At 43.6% G+C, this 20,147-nt stretch overlaps 1 protein-coding gene across 1 annotated transcript in view; it reads right to left on the reverse strand.

Annotated features, from left to right (window-relative positions):
• LOC142098885 (FRAS1-related extracellular matrix protein 1-like) overlaps nt 1-20,147 on the reverse strand; it is a 125,094-nt gene that overhangs the window by 62,425 nt on the left and 42,522 nt on the right. The window contains exons 10-17 of the mRNA XM_075181765.1: nt 13,005-13,147; nt 11,560-11,756; nt 10,770-10,860; nt 9,555-9,722; nt 7,466-7,674; nt 3,855-3,948; nt 2,354-2,606; nt 448-642 (exon numbers count right to left, since the gene is read on the reverse strand). Coding sequence (XP_075037866.1) covers nt 448-642; nt 2,354-2,606; nt 3,855-3,948; nt 7,466-7,674; nt 9,555-9,722; nt 10,770-10,860; nt 11,560-11,756; nt 13,005-13,147 — 1,350 coding nt within the window. The remainder of the gene's footprint in view (nt 1-447; nt 643-2,353; nt 2,607-3,854; nt 3,949-7,465; nt 7,675-9,554; nt 9,723-10,769; nt 10,861-11,559; nt 11,757-13,004; nt 13,148-20,147) is intronic.

The raw sequence follows: 20,147 nt of genomic DNA on the forward strand, positions 1-20,147 counted from the left end.
TGATCCCTCCCCTTCTTTGAGTTGTCAGCTGCGTTAGATAAAACATTGGATGCATTCTTCCAAACTGCAGAGTTCTTTGCTACGGGACACCCACATTTCTCCTAATTTGAGAGATTGGGGGATGTTAGCTAAAAATAAATGTACTGTAATGAGTAATTAAATACATAAATGAAACTGTAATAAAAGCTGTCAGGGCATGCTGAGACCTCTGGTTCCACAACAACTAGAGCACAGCAAGGTTTCCTTTCATAATACTGTATATGAATCTCAATCATCACATTGATAGGTCTCTGCGCTGTCATTTGTTGCTCTCTGCGATATTTTTAACTCCGCTATATCCCGGTAACATATGGTAAGCTACACTCATCCAAAAAATGATGGGTACTTAATTACCTTACACTCAGCCCCGCAGTGGAGTTCCAGACTTGTTAGTCACACTATACTTACCAATGTTTATTATAGGCAGCTGATTATTGATGGGTGTAAGAGTGATATTCAGATCGTAGACGGGGAGGCTGACGTGAAGTGGAATTGGAGGGGGACGGGCTCCATCAACACAACAGGTGTCAGCCGAGGTGGATTCCCCATCTGAGACTATGAGTGTAACGGTATCCGCGCAAGGACGGGCTCCAATCTCGCCTCCTTAAAGAGCAGGAAAACATGTTAAGTACACAGGAATTATGCCAAGCTTAAGTGAACTCTGGACGTGCGTCAGACTCTCCAGATATTCACGAATGCTTTGCACTTTGCAATTAATGTTCACCTGCTTATAATTGTATTTTGGTTAGAACTAGATTGGAATTAAAATTCCAAGATCGCGTTACAGTACATTATTATCTGCTGTGAATATTTTATTTAATTATTCTAAACTCCAAATAATCTTCTTACATTAAGTCGACTATGTGAAGCATCTGTTAGGCTGTTTCGGTCGGAGAATGAAGAAACATTTTAAGCAGAAAATTATTATTTAAGGGAGAACATTTTGCAAACGTCAGTCTTTGACAGGTGCGTTGCCATGACGTTGAAATTAAAAGTGGAAAAATTATTATTACCATTAGAGTTAGTGTTTTATATCATATATATATATATATATATATACATACAGTATATATTTTATATAGTGCAGCCAAGACGTTTTCATTGCTTAGGATGGGGCCGAGTAGGCAAGTGTCATTGACATAGCGTAGTGGGTGACTAGAGGAGTAATGGTTAGCACTTCTGCCTCACAGTGCTGTGGTCATGAGTTCAATACCCGACCATGGCCTTATCTGTTTGGAATTTGTATGTTCTCCCCATGTTTGCGTGGGTTTCCTCCGGGTGCTCCGGTTTTCTCCCACACTCCAAAAACATACCAGTAGGTTAATTGGCTGCTATGAAAATTGACCCTGTCTCTGTCTCTCTGTGTTAGGAAATTTAGACTGTAAGCTCCAATGGGGCAGGGACTGACGTTAGTGAGTTCTCTGTACAGCGCTGCAGAAACAGTGGCGCTATATAAATAAATGATGATGATGATGATGATTTCTTGACAAGGTTTGAGAGGGAGAGGCATTAAAGAGGGCTTCATAAGTGAGGGTAAGCAACTTGAATTATATTCTGGAGGGAATGAGAAGGCAATGGAGGGTTTTGCAGAGACGCACAGTAAACCACATTTAGTCCAATCTCAGCCCAGATATCTTCAATAAGCCATTTAAATGGTGGGCCAAATTTAACGCAAATTTGTTTGTTTGCCGATCATGCCAAACAAGAGTGTGGTCACAGTTAGTTATCAGTACAGCTCTGTCTGTTCATGGCCTAACTTCCAGCTATTAAATAACCTTCGAGAAAGTATTCGGTTGTCATTTGACAGCTGTGCTTACACCATGTTGTACAGTGTTTTGCAGGACTGACCGCAATGCCATCTCATTAACCATAGATAGATTAACCAAAGGGCCCAAATCTTAAAGTTCCCACACACGATAAGTCTGCAATTTGCAGCGTGCGGGCACAAAATGACTGTGCCACAATCTCTTTAAGGAAAAACCAAATGTGGATGAGGACTGGTAGACAAGGTCGCTAATCATCATCATCATTTATTTATTTATATAGCGCCAGCAAATTCCGTAGCGCTTTGCAATTGGATGCACCATGAATCCAGCCATCACCCAGCGGCACTAATCATTCTTTCCACTATATAACTCTCAGTCTGTAGCTTCCTATTTGTTTCATTTGAACATTCTGATTACCTGATTGGTTACAAGTTGTTCTGTCTCCACCCACTTTAAAATCCCAGACAAGCGGGAGTTGTTGATTGAATACAATAATGGACTTAGACTCTAGACAAATGCAACTTAAAATAAAGTTCAGAATATTTTACCGGTATGAATGTAAGAGATTAACCCTTGAATGACATCAAGCTGGGTGAACTTTTCTACCACAGCCCCCTGTCTCTGTATTATGCCGTATAGGGGAACGCGGGCGATCATGTAGGTGAGTTTTGCGTCGTCGCTGTCCGGGTCGGTTGCGTAGAGGTTTTCAGCAGTGATGTAGACGTGACCGCCCTCTGGGCACCTCAGGCTGGATATCAGGCCAACTAGTAAGGCCGGGGGCTCGTCATTTACCGGGGTAATCTGTAGATCAAACAGTGACAACAAACGGAGCAGCGGTTATTAGTGCTACAATGTTCCAATGTAAGGAAGCGGCTGAAGAGATGCAAATAAGAAAAAGGCCACTAGCTCGGGCAATGTAAAACCAGCAAAATAGCACAAACTATAATATAAAGTCTGCCTCTAAGACTAATAAAAGCAGATGTCTTAGTTGCAAATATATGTGTGAGCCGTCCATCACTTCTTACAAGGGGCTTCCACTAATACCACAGGTTAAAAAATGGGCAGACTAGATGGACCGTGTGGTTCTTATCTGCCATCAAATTCTATGTTTAATAGGATGGCCCTAACTTTCATCAATAAGAGGACCAATAATGGGTCACATGTACACATGTTACATTATTATTATATTATTTATATCCTTTATTTATATAGCACTGACATACTGCACAAGCTGTATATTTTGGGAAACACAATGATGATTATTTTCACCTTTTGCTAGTTAGAAATTGATAGAAGATTTTAGCATTTTTGTTTTTTGCAGTATTGTCTGGGGAATGTAATTCCGAGTCACCTGTGGGATTTATTGCCCGTCTGAAGGGTGCTCTCAATTTACCCTTTGTATATAATGTTGCGCCCCCCCCCCCCCAACTTTAATGGCAGCTCCCAGTCAGCAAAAACAGAGAGTAAGTCGCTGATATATGTCAGTATAATTTTCACTGTATGAGCTGTAAATTGGAGACGTAAAGGGCATAGGCAAACCGAGGGGGGTTTCCTAGTGCCCAGAAACCCCCTTCAAGCCTGGGCACTGTATAATTGAGGTGGCTGGACCCTGCCTCTGCTTCATACGGCTCTGCTTGAAAAGGGAGAGCTGCGTGCACCTATCAGTAGTGCACGCAGCATTGCCCATGTATATTATGGGGATAGGAAGAGTTGGAGAGCAGCCAAGCACTGTCTAATATTATAGCCACGCCCCCATGCATCCTGGTTATGCCAGACACATAGTGCACTACCTTGGGAGCCTGTCTGCTATCTGACGCCCACTCTCAGTCATGATCAGGGTACTACGGGGCATCAATATAGCTCTATCGTAGCGCTATGGGCTGACTGCGTCCATAACCAGAAGCCAAAGTGCTAGGCGCATATTAGCCTCAGGTAACAAGGGGGGTCCCAGGGGAGGGGGAGAAGCCCCGCTCTCTGCTATAGGTAGCGGGCTGGTTTCATTTTAACCTCTTTAATCAGTTTTCATTGTTTAGTTTCACATTAAATCACCTGAACGCTCAGGATTCCGTCCACAGTGCTGATTCCATCTGTTGCTGCAAAAGTGATGACGTCATCGAATGATTCAGAGTCATCGTGCTGATACCTTCAGTAAAAAGCAGAAAACAATCACACTGTGAGCTCTATCATTTCCACTTTACTCCTATACACTTTGGAAATAGGGAGATTAAAGTCTGGTTACACCGTTCAGTTCTACCAGCCTGCAGAGGTTAAGGCTCAGTAATGTTTATTAGGGGAATTAACACTGGGGGCTTCATTTACACTTGGCCGTACGTCAGTTTGTGTAGCGTATGCATACCAGATAGCGTTCGGATCTAGTTTTGTGTGTGTTTTAGACTTGCGGCCCCGTACGCTTGGGGAGGCAGAGCAGGGAGGTCTAGTTGAGCACATTAACACCACAATCACATACTTACGATGACCGACTTTAAGGTGCAGACGAGCTGTACTAGGCTTGTTTAACAATGGGCTTCAATAACAATCACTAATTCACCTGCTATCTAGAATGTACGAGATAAATGATAGCTAGATTCTGATTGGTTGCTATGGGCAACACCTCCACTTTTCCTTTTTAGACGGTTTGATAAATCTACCCCTTTTGCTTATTTGAAGTTCTGTACTATAGTCTGAACTTAGCTGATGCATTAGGAGGTGCAGACAAATATGAGAGAATTTAGCATTTTTTCTATGTGCGATCATTTCGTGGTCGCCTATACTCAGGTTAATGCTTTTCATTCGCTTATTGTCCCTTTAAAGATTGGTGCAACAAAGTACAAGGCGGTTCTATGCCCGTTCAATGATAGCAGATGACTGATTGATTGGTTGCTACGGAGTACTGAAAAATTGCCGTAAATCTCAAAAATCCCTTCAAATCTCACCAAATAGATTCAATTTAATAGAATTCCTGACGGACCACGATGGATGCTAATAAAATGCATCTTTTTGGAAGAGAAAACTTAAAACGATTGTTCTAAGGTGATTTAAAGCAAGTGCATCAGTAAGTCAGGACAAGACATTATATGTCGTAATACTGACACACTGTTCCCCTACATCTGCCTCCACGTCTGGCATTCTCTCCTAACAAATACGGGTCAAAGTATCTGTCTATCACTCTGCGGCAGAGACCACCAAGGGCTTACGCTACATAGGAGGGGAGGGATGCCCTGTTTTTTATTTGTCTGGGGGGGGAGGAGGGGGTTAATTCACATTCCCCCCACACCATATAATTAAACAGCCTATGGGAATTTCAATTCTTCCATTGCACAATATGACGGTGCGTTTGTGGTGGTCTCTGATAATGGGATGAGAAGACCCTTCTGCCCAATCAATGCCAACAATATGTTCGGCCTCTCCAGAGATGGAGGGATTTTCATTATCTCATATAGTGCAGTTGGGTTTTTATTTCGACACATCTGCGCGACATTTTATCACTCCGCGTATTGTCTAATGACTGATAAAGTCACCGAGTTTTGATCGTTGAAACAGAAAACATATCAGTCTTTGCATAGTGGGATTAATTAGAAAAGATTCCACTTTAATCTAGCGGCGATGTCTGCAGACGTTTTACAGGGAATGCGCTCATCACCCGGGGAAATTACACAGAAAACCAATCTATAACATACCCACGTAGAAAAACATATTAATTGATAAGTTATAAACTCTACAATTTCAAATAGTAAATACATTTAAGTACAGATTGTGCTAACTGCAAATATCAGAAAAGAAAAGTGATGGATAACTTATCTGTAGTGATAAATAGATAATGACCAATTTTACATTTTGTGATAATAATTAAACAAGGGGAATATTCTGCAGATCTCTAGAAAAGTTAATGCACAGCAAAGCGTTGACAGAATCACTAGTGTGCAGGAAAAAGATGCTTTAATCGTAATTATGTAATAGTCAAGGGTGCTGAGATGGGGGGGCAGGTATAAAGTATGGGGGCCCTGTTCTACATTTGTAGTGGGAGGAGGCACTAACCTGGTGTGGTCACACCGACTTTGGTGGCTAAGGAAGGGACGCCAAGAGCAGGGACTGGCTGGTGTGGGGGGCATCTGCCACCGGGGCCGGTCCCATATTGGACTACCATGGGCTGGGTCACTGGCCCACCTGCATTTTTTTTTCTTTAAAATAGGCTGCTGAGTCGGCTAAAATTTGCTAGCCCCCCCCCCTTGCCCGAGTAGTTGCTGTATCCCGAAATTTCTTTTGGCAACCTTGGTAACAGCAATAAGTAAGATTAGTTTATTTTACCATTAGATTCGATAAATGCAAAGCTAAGCGCACAGTCAATATGGCAGCATCTGAAGGAATGCAGCTTCTGACTGGGTCAAAGACACTCTTTGTTGAGTGTGTATTAGGCCCACGAGTACCCTGGCTTTTGCACCAACAGGCAAAAATTAGTTTTCGTTTTGCAGGACGAGATAATTTAGAGAGGTGGAGGAGACGGTGGATTGTTCTTCGTGCAGTAGGACTTGGATTTTCCACCTCTTTTGAGGTCTCGGATGTTGGGACTTGTCCTGTACTCTCAATGAGATGCATTTTGCACCCTCCGTTGGCACCTTTGTGTACAACGCATCTCTAGGTGACCAATGTAATAAAAAACATACACACGAAAAAATTGCCCCATGTACTAAAGTCAGTTCCGATCTTCTCTCTGAGATGAATGAATTCAACACATAAGTGAATCTAAACTGAGCAGCAGTTTAGGAGAAAGAAGAAATGTTTTAATGAATAAACGTTGTGGTCCTAAAGTGCCAGTAGGTTGGACTAACAAGTGACCTTTCACTCTTTCCACCTTGCGCATTTACAGGTGCGTCACGAGCACGTTGGCAAAGCAGTAGGTTAACCCTTAACTCTCTGGGCCAGTGTCGCCCGGACAGGTGAGTAATGATAATAGCTATCTAGATTAAGCCCATGTAGAAATACACATAATCTTAATAAGAGTCCTACAAATAGGTGGCATTGATCCCGTTCATCGATCCTTATTCCTACCATGTGAATATTAAGGAGGACACACATTCAGCAGGTATTCTGATCGTTTAAAAAGACAGATGGTCCCTGCTGCTGTAGCTTCGAGGCATTAAATAAAAAAGTATATTTCAGTTATAAACACTCCGACAAGTAGAACATTCTGTGCAATAAAGGCCAGAGCTGGTTTATGCTCATAGTATGGGCAGCACGATGGCTCAGTGGTTAGCACTTCTGCCTTACAACACTGGGGTCATGAGCTCAATTCCTGACCATGGCCTTATCTGTGTGGAGTTTGTATGTTCTCCCTGTGTTTGTGTGGGTTTCCTCCAGGTGCTCCGGTTTCCTCCCACACTCCAAAAATATACTGGTAGGTTAATTGGCTACTAACAAATTGACCCTAGTATCTCTCTGTCTGTGTGTATGTTAGGGAATTTAGACTGTAAGCTCCAATGGGGCAGGGACTGATGTGAGTGAGTTCTCTGTACAGCGCTACAGAATTAGTGGCGCTATATAAATAAATGATGATGATGATAGTAAGGCAGAGGAAGGCAACTTGTAATTCCACAGTCCCATCACAATAACTGTGGGCAAAATATGACCGTCCTTGTATAGGAGAAAAGGCACCTTGGTCCTACCTGACTTTGAAGCTGTGTAGCTCCTCCAGGGTGAACGTATTGCCCTCAGACATAACGACGCCCTGAAGTTCCACCTTCCCATGCAGCGGTCGGGTTTTCAGCAGAATTCTCAGATCCTCACTTCTGGTGTCCACATCAGTAATAACAAGACTTTCCCCAGTAATGAGACAACTCGACCCTTCCTCCGTTCTTACCGGGTGGGTGTAAATCTAAAAATGAAAATGCAGAAATACATCGACGGACTGGCTGAAGCGTACTTAACAAAATTAAATATATTTACAGTTCGCTAAAAGTGCTTTCCTGAAAAATTAGCTAATTAATAATATGTTGGTAATATTTACAAGCTCGAATCCACTCTAATTAATAATGTACCAGAGAATTTAACCGCACAATCAAACATTTTTTTTAAATATACTTGACACTGAATGAGTGACACAGCTGAATGATGAATTATTAATAACATTAAATTCCATTTTAATAGTTGGGTAGTGGGCAACATGCGCATCTGAACATCGAGACGGTGTTCAGCGGCACTGCGCGCTGGATTGAATCTGCCCCCTAATCTGCCGTTTTTTCTGACATGAGGAGCTTCATAGGTGACATTATATTCATTTATTTAAAGGAGATTTATATGCCCGCTATAAGGGATAAAAAAAAAAATGATATTTATTTATGCTGCCTTATGTTTGACAAACATCTAACCTCATCCACCTCTCATCCGTTTTGCAGAGAGCTCCAACATCGTTCATAAAAATGCAGAATTCTCAGTTACACACATTTGCAAATGCATGGTAAGCCACCCGCCCCGTCAAGGCGCTTCTGCTAATAGGGTGGTCCTAACTCTAAACAATTAGTGTCCCTATATTTGGGCCATACATATTTTTGGTTTTAAATTGAGAGCTAACTTACCAAGAGGTACCTCAATAAGCCTCCAAATGGCAATACAGCATCAGGACTCCCCATTAGCTACTGATACCAGAACATGCCTCTCAAACAAACAATACAGAAAGGAAAGTTGAGATGGTTGGGTTATTCAGAAAGGAACAAACACAGAGAAAAGTCCCACCCATTCAAGTAGCTGCGGTGAACCTCTAAATTGATTGAGTAGCTGATGGGGAGTGCTGGTGCTATATTGAGGCTCCTGGGGTACCTCTTGGTAAGTTAGCAGAAGCACCGTGACAGGGCGGGTGGTTTACCATACATGTGCAAATGTGTGTTACTGAGAATTCTGCATTTTTGTGTACAAGTAGAAATAGCAGTTCCTTTGCTGTTTATAGCAGTGTGCTGGGGGATTTTTCTCTCTATATGTTCCTTTCTGGATAAACCCACCTTTCATACACCTGCTGCGAAACAATAAATTGATTTAGCAACTTTCCTTCCTGTATAGCTCCAACATTGTTCCAATAAAGTTAAAAGCTAATGATAGCCCTGGCAGTACAGGGGCATCGAGGTGGGCACCTCACCTCAGGCGGCAATATCTAGGGAGCGGCAGGGGAACTATTATACACCCTTTGGTGCTTCTCTCCACCCATCTAATACACCCCTAACTGCCAGTCAGGGGCAGGCACAGGCAAACCGAGGGGGGGGGGGGTGTCCCTAGTGCCTGGAAACCCCCCTCCAAGCCTGGGACACTGTATAATTGAGGTGGCTGGACCCTGCCCCCGCTTCACACGGCTCTGCTTGAAAAGGGAGAGCTGTGTGCACCTAACAGTAGTACACGCAGCATTGCCCATGTATATTATGGGGATAGGAAGAGTTGGAGAGCAGCCAAGCAATGTCTAATATTATAGCCACGCCTTCCATGCATGCTGGTTATGCCAGACACATAGTGAACTACCTTGGGCTGGGTCACTGGGCCATCTGCATTTTTTGCCATTAAAATAGGCTGCTGAGTCAAGTTTTGCGCCCTGGGCTAAAATTTGCCAGCCCTCCCTGCTGCCAGTCACTGACAGGAGGAAGGAAGCAGTGATCACCATTATTTGAGAATGAATGACCCAATGACCGTTCACTTCCTCTTGTCTGTGTATGAGAGCACGGATAGAGGGGTTTCTCTAGCAAGTGACTGACGGACACACACACACACACGTACCTTGGGCGCTTTGTCGTTCACTGGCATGACGGTTATGTTGAATATGAGACCCGTCAGTTGCCCCCCCTGCTGGTCACTTACAGACAATTCAAACTGGACATACAACGGTTTAGGCCCAATATCCTGTGTCGGAGGCATGTACGCCACCTTCATGTGTGTTACAGCGTGCTGGGAGGAGAGCAAAGACACCATCATGAGAAATGCAGTCTAACTGGAGAACATATTATCATTTATTATACATAGAAAAGGGGCGTCGCCTATAACAAACAATCAGAAGGTTTATTTTCTTTTCTGAACAACCCTAGACATCACAGTGAGAATCTGATTGGTTGCTGTGGACAACACTATTAAAATGTATATAGGACACAAAAATTGGTCTTGAAAATTTCCCTTTATAGTTTATACTTTAAATAGTACTGTACCAATGTCCCCCTTCCCTATAATAGGGTATCCTTCCTCTGGCTAGCTCCTCCAATCAGCAACTGGCTTTCACTCACGGAACTGTTCTGGATCTCTCCCGGTTCTGAGAGAACTGAGCAGTACTATAGGTGGTCAGTAGAGGAGAGGGACCCCCAAAGAACAATTATAGGCAACACAGTGGCGCACGCAGGGGGGGTTTCTGAGTCTCCAGAAACCCCCCCTGCGGTGACTAAGTGGCCACCATAGCGGCACTGTCCTATACAGCAGCCGCTACGCTGTCAAAGAAGCGTCCGCGGCGGTGCTGTATTGTATACAGCACCGCCGCGGACGCTTCTTTGACAGCGCAGCAGCTGCTGTATAGGACAGCGCTGCCCTCTAGTGGTTTTTTTTTGGGGGGTTTTCGGTCGGGGGGGGGGGGGAATTTCCCCCTGATAATCCTGCGTGCGCCCCTGTAACAGGGGTTGGACACTAAATTGTTTAAAGTGGTAATCTCCTTTAAACCACAAATCTTTGCAGAACCTCCCTCTTCCAATTAGCCAAACCTGTAAGGTCCAAGTTTGGGAGATGAAAATCCCTGCTGGTTTGTGCACACGAGGATGTGAACGCAAACTGTGCAGAGTAAGATCGATGTAGCTGACTGGGCAGTTGTGGCACCTTCTCCAATCAAATTCAGTGTCAAACTTGTACTGCACCCCCAGAAAATTCTAATACCAAACATTGCGGATAATAGTTCTCATACCTGAATCCCAGCAATGCAGGAATACAAAGTGTTTGTTACAGATAATTACTGAATACCTGGGTGAAGGAATTCAGCCTGGGGATTGATGGATCCTTTTCTAGAAAGCTTGTGGTGTCTACAAATATGAGTTTTCCAGCATCCCGTAAACTGTAGAGAATAGAAGAAGTGGGTTGTTATCTGTACTACTTCTTGGGAAATATACCAACTTTAGAACTATTATTTATATTCATTTAAAATAAACACTACAACAGATTGGGAAACTTTACTAAGAACATGTCTCTTTGTATATTTGTATTTATAAATTAGGCTGGTAGCGGCCATGTTGTTTGACTGTACAATAGTCATCAGGTAAGACAAGGCAAAAGCAATAGCGCCACCTAGAATCTTATAGCTATGAAAAAGGACAGTATATAAAATAAAAACACCATTTTCTCGTTATGGAAGTACTATACCATAACAAGTTCCTTAACAAAGATAATTATACAACATAAATATATCAGGAGTGAGGTGAGAAATCAGATCCAGACAGCCTTATATATATTATATGTTAAATATATATAATTATCAGGGCATTTTGGTTGGCTTTTGGGTTTGAATTGCTACCTCCACATTGCAGAAATTAATGTGACCCTTAAACATTTTTCCCTATTACCTATATTCTGGAAAATACAAACAGTTATAGTTAATTGGCAAAATGCATGAATATCTGAATCATTTAAAACTGTGTGGACAATGTCAACATTATCCATAGATTAGACACCACCCATAATATACTGTATATTGGAAATATATATTTTATTTTTATGCCTTTAATAATAGGTGGGAGCTAATTCATCCCACTCATACCCCGGTGTGGTTGCAGAGTAGCATGGTTTGGTGACGGTGTACAGGAGCTGACTATCCGGAGATTCGGTGTCGGTGAAATGTAGATTTTGCTTGGTGATTCGAGCGACCTCGTTCTCCTTGACAGAAAGGTGTCTTGTGGTTCCAACAACTTCTCTGGGCAGCTGATCCTTCACCGGGGCAATGTGGATGACGACAATCTAGAAAAAAAAACATCCAATTGCAGCTTATTTCTTAAAGTGGAACTCTAACCTAACCACTGTAGAAGCCACAGCGAAAGGAGGATCCTTGTTAAATAGACAATCCTGGCCAATCTCTTCGCCAGCGGGAGCTACCGCCAACGATTGTACAGCGGTAGCCTTGGATTTTCGATGGAGATAAGGCTTTTCTCACCTTACTAAATAGGGTCCTTTGTCATACAGACATAATCAGTGTTTATTCCTACAGTTATACCACCCAAGTGTCCTGATTTCAGTGGGATAGTCACGGGTTTATGGCCCTGTACCGCTGTCCTGTCTGGGACAAGTTTTCCCCGCAGGTGGGAATGTTTTAGGGGAAGGGAGGTATGTAATGGGCAGCCGCAGCCCTCTGGGGGTGTGGTCACACTCCCATCGCTATGTGGCCACACCCCATTGTGTCGTGGACACACACCTTGTAGAACTGCCGGGGACAGAAATGTTGGGAGGTATGCAGGTATCTGAATAAATCATAACAGTTTTGTATGTTAGAAGGAGGAAAAAAGCTTCTAGGAATCTCCCAGGCAGCGCCTATATTAAATAAGCTGTAACACTTTGTCTGCTGTCTAAGACTCATTCCTGAGGTAAACTGTCTATGTTGTAATGAACATTGGCTTCAACAAAATGGCCGCCACTAAAGTTCTCACTTGCTTTAGTGAGAACTACAGTTTTAGCTCTTGTGTTTCCGTGCTCCTCTACAGTTTCCAGGCTGCTGAGAGTGATGTGAGGCATGGGGTGGGGTGAGTAACTGTAACACTAATTGTCATTATTTTTATGTTAATTGGACTTGAGGGGAGATTAGTATTACTTTTGTAGCATTGCATTCATTTACAAAGTATTATGTTCATTTAGTAAGAGATGGTTAAGGTATTTAAATAAGGTTTAATATTATTGTGTTTTTTTTAAAAAAAAAAATAATGTACAGCTTGATTTATGCCTCATTCTTTTTTAAAAAACATAAGTTATTATTATATTTATACATATTGTTTTCTTCTAATTCTATTCTTGCTGTGGCAAGTGTTTTATTTTTTTCTTTGGAAACCTCCCTCTAGAAATCTTGTTTTTGCCCCTGGATCTCATAGCTGTAGTGTTATTATTATTGCTGTCGTTAATTTCTAAGGCGCCACACAGCTCCCTCATACATATATAATATAATGACGTGCCATTTTTCATTGCCCCAGTAAAGCAGTGCTGGGCAATCATGTGACTCACGTGTTTCTCAGAATAGTTTGGAGGTTCGTGGCTGTCTGATAACACAAATTCGAAGGAGTCCTGGAAGATCTCACCCCCAAAATGGCTGTAATAGATCAGTCCACGGAACAGATCTCGCTGCAGGAAAGTCGACAGTGGAGCCCCTAGAATTAACAAATGGTTTATTCAAAAATTACCTAAAATATTATCACCATACTTTTTTCATTAAATCATAGTTATTTGAAAATTCCCTTTACAAGGCAGCGCCGCTTTAAATTTAAGCGCCGAAGACGCCGAACTCACGGGGGTTGAAGTAGCCGGAGGTTAATACATTTACCCCCAGATCTTTGACCTCATAGGACTTTATGCTTCCATCAGTAACAAAAAACCTCAGTTTTATTACTTGAGCTTATCTTAATCATATATTCCCCCGTACAGATTTCTTGATGTAACAGCTCTTAAATGTTGTGCCTGTTTCTTAGTCATTCATTTGTAAAGTGCCTGAAGAAGGGGCCTCTGTGCTCTGAAAACTAGCAAATATAATAATAATATTTTTGGTTAGCCAATAACGGTATCACTCCTATAATATTTTTGTCTTTTTTGACACGAAAGTATTTAACATCACATAGATTTTTCTGGCTAACACGGTACTGCAATAATGATTTTTTTTTAAATATTTTTTTTGCTACACAACTACATAAGTAAAAGTTTCCACACCTTGTCGGAACTTGGGATATTTTCTGGGTGCAAGCTATTGTTCTATGTTACCAGCCATGATCTGATAAAAGAGGCAGAGTCGGGTGTTGACCTATTGGCAGGATATCTATTGAGAACTGCCCCCCTCACTAATCACAGATTATTTCATTTATATTCATTTTGAATAAGTTCCAGGAACATATATATTCCTCAATGCTATTAGTAGCTGGTTTTTAAAAGACAACTTGCAGTTTAAGTTTTAAATCAGTGTCAATAATAAAGGACAGGCTACACCGGTGAGGGGCAACATGGAAGAGGGGCAACGTGAAAGAGGGCAGCGCTGTACAGAGAACTCATTCACGTCATTCCCTGCCCCATTGGAGGTTACAATCTAAATCCCCTAACATACACACACGCAGACCAAGAGAGACTAAGGGCAATTTAATAGCAGCCGAGTGTGGGAGGAAACTGGAGCACCAGGCGGAAACCCACGCAAACATGGGGAGAACATACAAACTCCACACAGATAAGGCCATGGTCGGGAATCGAACTCATGACTCCAGTGCTGTGAGGCAGAAGTGCTAACCACTGAGCCACCGTGCTGCCCTCATCAATGGGGCTGCACAGAGGAAGGAGGGTGAGCAGATGAAGAAGTCAGATGCCCCTGTCCTGATAAGATCGGGAGCAGCCGTCTGGGGGCCACAGGTGAAGGCTCGGTGGGCCGATGGTGGCCAGCAGGCCCGTTTCCCACCTGCTGGTGTACACATTTATAAACTAAAAAGACGGAACAGCAATTTTATACTAGGGATGAGCGCGCTCGGATTTCTGAAATCCGAGCCCACCCGAACGTTGCGGATCCGAGTCGGATCCGAGACAGATCCGGGTATTGGCGCCAAATTCAAAAGTGAAACTGAGGCTCTGACTCATAATCCCGTTGTCGGATCTCGCGATACTCGGATCCTATAAATTCCCCGCTAGTCGCCGCCATCTTCACTCGGGCATTGATCAGGGTAGAGGGAGGGTGTGTTAGGTGGTCCTCTGTGCTGTTTAGTTCTGTGCTGTTTAGTTCTGTGCTGTTTAGTTCTGTGCTGTTTAGTTCTGTGCTGTTTAGTTCTGTGCTGTTTAGTTCTGTGCTGTTTAGTTCTGTGCTGTTTAGTTCTGTGCTGTGCTGTGCTGTGCTGTGCTGTGCTGTGCTGTGCTGTGTTCTGCAGTATCAGTCCAGTGGTGCTGTGTGCTGTGCTCTGTCCTGCTGAGTTCCGTAGTGCTGCTGGGTCCTGTGCCGTGTCCTGTTCAGTCCAGTGGTGCTGTGTCCTGTGCTCTGTGCTTCTAAGGGCATAGTTATTTCCCCACTATTCCCAAGTTTCTAAAAAATAAAAAAAAAGTAAAAAATAATAAAAAATTTTAAAAAAAAAAAATATATAATAATTATAACCAAATTTGCAAAACCAATCCAGCATTATAAGTCCATTGGTACTGCAATATTACCAAGTTCACACATTCTGCAGTATCAGTCCAGTGGTGCTGTGTCCTGTGCTCTGTCCTGCTGAGTTCCGTAGTGCTGCTGGGTCCTGTGCCGTGTCCTGTTCAGTCCAGTGGTGCTGTGTCCTGTGCTCTGTGCTTCTAAGGGCATAGTTATTTCCCCACTATTCCCAAGTTTTTTAAAAATAAAAAAAAAGTAAAAAAAAATAAAAAAAAAATAAAAAAAAAAATATATAATAATTATAACCAAATTTGCAAAACCAATCCAGCATTATAAGTCCATTGGTACTGCAATATTACCAAGTTCACACATTCTGCAGTATCAGTCCAGTGGTGCTGTGTCCTGTGCTCTGTGCTTCTAAGGGCATAGTTATTTCCCCACTATTCCCAAGTTTTTTAAAAATAAAAAAAAATAAAAAAAAATAAAAAATAAAAAAAAATAAAAAAATATAATAATTATAACCAAATTTGCAAAACCAATCCAGCAGTATAAGTCCATTGGTACTGCAATATTACCAAGTTCACACATTCTGCAGTATCTTGTGCTACATATAATGGAGACCAAAAATTTGGAGGATAAAGTAGGGAAAGATCAAGACCCACTTCCTCCTAATGCTGAAGCTGCTGCCACTAGTCATGACATAGACGATGAAATGCCATCAACGTCGTCTTCCAAGCCCGATGCCCAATCTCGTAGTACCGGGCATGTAAAATCCAAAAAGCCCAAGTTAAGAAAAAGTAGCAAAAAGAGAAACTTAAAATCATCTGAGGAGAAACGTAAAGTTGCCAATATGCCATTTACGACACGGAGTGGCAAGGAACGGCTTAGGCCCTGGCCCGTGTTCATGACTAGTGGTTCAGCTTCACCCACGGATCTTAGCCCTCCTCCTCCTCCCCCCCCTACAAAAAATTGAATAGAGTTATGCTGTCAGCAACAAAACAGCAAACAACTCTGCCTTCTAAAGAGAAATTATCACAAATCCCCAAGGCGAGTCCAAGGGTGTTGGTGGTTGTCAAGCCTGACCTTCCCATCACTGTACGGGAAGAGGTGGCTCGGGAGGAGGCTATTGATGATGTAGCTGGCGCTGTGGAGGAACTTGATGATGAGGATGGTGATGTGGTTATTGTAAATGAGGCACCAGGGGGGGAAACAGCTGATGTCCATGGGATGAAAAAGCCCATCGTCATGCCTGGTCAGAAGACCAAAAAATGCACCTCTTCGGTCTGGAGTTATTTTTATCCAAATCCAGACAACCAATGTATGGCAATATGTAGCTTATGTAAAGCTCAAATAAGCAGGGGTAAGGATCTTGCCCACCTAGGAACATCCTCCCTTATACGTCACCTGAATAACCTTCATAGTTCAGTGGTTAGTTCAGGAACTGGGGCTAGGACCCTCATCGGTACAGGGACACCTAAATCCCGTGGTCCAGTTGGATACACACCAGCAACACCCTCCTCGTCAACTTCCTCCACAATCTCCATCAGATTCAGTCCTGCAGCCCAAGTCACCAGCCAGACTGAGTCCTCCTCAATACGGGATTCATCCGAGGAATCCTGCAGCGGTACGCCTACTACTGCCACTGCTGCTGTTGCTGCTGTTAGTCGGTCATCTTCCCAGAGGGGAAGTCGTAAGACCGCTAAGTCTTTCACCAAACAATTGACCGTCCAACAGTCGTTTGCCATGACCACCAAATACGATAGTAGTCACCCTATTGCAAAGCGTATAACTGCGGCTGTAACTGCAATGTTGGTGTTAGACGTGCGCCCGGTGTCCGCCATCAGTGGAGTGGGATTTAGAGGGTTGATGGAGGTATTGTGTCCCCGGTACCAAATCCCCTCGAGATTCCACTTCACTAGGCAGGCGATACCAAAAATGTACAGAGAAGTACGATCAAGTGTCCTCAGTGCTCTTAAAAATGCGGTTGTACCCACTGTCCACTTAACCACGGACATGTGGACAAGTGGTTCTGGGCAAACGAAGGACTATATGACTGTGACAGCCCACTGGGTAGATGCATCCCCTTCCGCAGCAACAGCAACAGCTGCATCAGTAGCAGCATCTACAAAATGGCTGCTCATGCAAAGGCAGGCAACATTGTGCATTACAGGCTTTAATAAGAGGCACAACGCTGACAACATATTAGAGAAAATGAGGGAAATTATCTCCCAGTGGCTTACCCCACTTAGACTCTCATGGGGATTTGTGGTGTCAGACAATGCCAGTAACATTGTGCGGGCATTAAATATGGGCAATTTCCAGCACGTCCCATGTTTTGCCCACACCATTAATTTGGTGGTGCAGCATTACCTCAAGAGTGACAGGGGTGTGCAGGAGATGCTTGCGGTGGCCCGCAAAATTGCTGGACACTTTCGGCATTCAGCCAGTGCCTACCGCAGACTAGAGGCACATCAAAAAAGCTTGAACCTGCCCTGCCATCACCTCAAACAAGAGGTTGTGACGCGCTGGAACTCCACCCTCTATATGCTGCAGAGGATGGAGGAGCAGCAAAAGGCCATTCAGGCCTACACAGCCACCTACGACATAGGCAAAGGAGTGGGGATGCGCCTGAGTCAAGCGCAGTGGAGACTGATTTCTGTGTTGTGCAAGGTTCTGCAGCCATTTGAACTTGCCACACGAGAAGTCAGTTCCGACACTGCCAGCTTGAGTCAGGTCATTCCCCTGATCAGGCTGTTGCAGAAGCAGCTGGAGAAAGTGAGGGAGGAGCTGGTAAGCCATTGCGATTACAGCAAGCATGTAGCTCTTGTGGATGTAGCCCTTCGTACGCTTTGCCAGGATCCGAGGGTGGTCACTCTTTTAAAGTCAGAGGAATACATTCTGGCCACCGTGCTCGATCCTCGGTTTAAAGCGTATGTTGTGTCTCTGTTTCCGGCGGACACAAATCTACAGCGGTGCAAAGACCTGCTGGTCAGGAGATTGTCCTCTGAAGAGGACCGTGACATGCCAACAGCTCCACCCTCATTTTCTTCCACATCTATGGCTGCGAGGAAAAAGCTCAGTTTTCCCAAAAGAGGCACTGGCGGGGATGCTGATAACATCTGGTCCGGACTGAAGGACCTGCCAACCATTGCAGACATGTCTACTCTCGCTGCATTGGATGCTGTCACAATTGAAAAAATTGTGGAGGATTACTTTGCTGACACCATCCAAGTAGACATGTCAGACAGTCCATATTGTTACTGGCAGGAAAAAAAGGCAGTTTGGAAGCCCCTGTACAAACTGGCTCTATTTTACCTGAGTTGTCCCCCCTCCAGTGTGTACTCGGAAAGAGTTTTTAGTGCAGCGGGGAACCTGGTCAGTGAGCGGCGAAGGAGGTTGCTTCCTCACAACGTTGAAAAAATGATGTTTATAAAAATGAATAATCAATTCCTCAATGAAGTACAGCACTGCCCTCCAGATACTACAGAGGGACCTGTGGTTGTGGAGTCCAGCGGGGACGAATTGATAATGTGTGATGAGGAGGAAGTACACACTGTAGGGGGAGAGGAATCAGAGGTTGAGGATGAGGACGACATCTTGCCTCAGTAGAGCCTGTTTAGTCTGTACAGGGAGAGATGAATAGCTTTTTTGGTGTAGGGGCCCAAACAAACCAATCATTTCAGTCAAAGTTGTTTGGTAGGCCCTGTCGCTGAAATGATTGGTTTGTTAAAGTGTGCATGTCCTATTTCAACAACAGACCTCTCAACTGCAGCTCATCCCTCCTCTGCGGGGATAATGTCTCCTGTGCTCTGACACGTCACTCTGTGTACTCTCAGCCTCAGGATCTGACACTACAGCTACCATGCCTCTTGTAGCAGCCCTCACTCCAGGGCCTCTTCCATGTGCAGTGTCCCCCTCTCTCTTGGGTTCACTATAGTGGCATGGAGTTCTCCCCCTCATCCAGGGCACACATTCCTTGCCCTGGCTCAGTCACCACGCTCAGACTTCCAGGCAATGCTGGGGGAGCCTGGGAGCTTCCACCCCAGGTCCCCAGCTACAACTCTCCTCTCCTGTGTCTTCTCTCTCTTTCTGACACTTTAAAGATCGTGCCTTTAAATGAAAAAGTCAGTCTTCATTGCACGACTATGTGCAAGTGCAACAGGGAAATTTTTTTGGGTTTACAAAGTCAAACAATAACACTACGACCCTGTCTGTCTGGGGTCTGTCAATGACGAATTGTCTGGAGCATGTTTGGAGGAGGTATTGTGGCCCCGGTATCAAATTGGGTACCGGGGCCACCCCACTATGCAGTCCAGATACTTGTTTGGTGGAATTCCGACACGTGGAGGGTTTTTTAATTATATTGTGGCCTCGGTACCAAATTGTGTACCGGGGCCACCACACTACGCAGTCAAGATACTTGTTTGGTGGAATTCAGACCAGTTGAGGGTTTTATTATTATATTGTGTGGACCACTCTATCTATACCACACTACAACTCTATACCACTCTATTTCCTACTTTAATTCTATTTAATTCTATTTCCTACTTTAATTCTATTACTAATTAATTAACATAAAGAGGAACAAAAAAAACCAATTTTACCAAAAGTATAATATGACTTAGACTTACAAACACTACACTTGAAAGATCGTGCCTTTAAATGAAAAAGTCAGTCTTCATTGCACGACTATGTGCAAGTGCAACAGGGACATTTTTTTGGGTTTACAAAGTCAAACAATAACACTACGACCCTGTCTGTCTGGGGTCTGTCAATGACGAATTGTCTGGAGCATGTTTGGAGGAGGTATTGTGGCCCCGGTATCAAATTGGGTACCGGGGCCACCCCACTATGCAGTCCAGATACTTGTTTGGTGGAATTCCGACACGTGGAGGGTTTTTTAATTATATTGTGGCCTCGGTACCAAATTGTGTACCGGGGCCACCACACTACGCAGTCAAGATACTTGTTTGGTGGAATTCAGACCAGTTGAGGGTTTTATTATTATATTGTGTGGACCACTCTATCTATACCACACTACAACTCTA

This window comes from Mixophyes fleayi, chromosome 8, assembly GCF_038048845.1.
Source record: "Mixophyes fleayi isolate aMixFle1 chromosome 8, aMixFle1.hap1, whole genome shotgun sequence".
Classification (NCBI taxonomy): Eukaryota; Metazoa; Chordata; class Amphibia; order Anura; family Limnodynastidae; genus Mixophyes; species Mixophyes fleayi.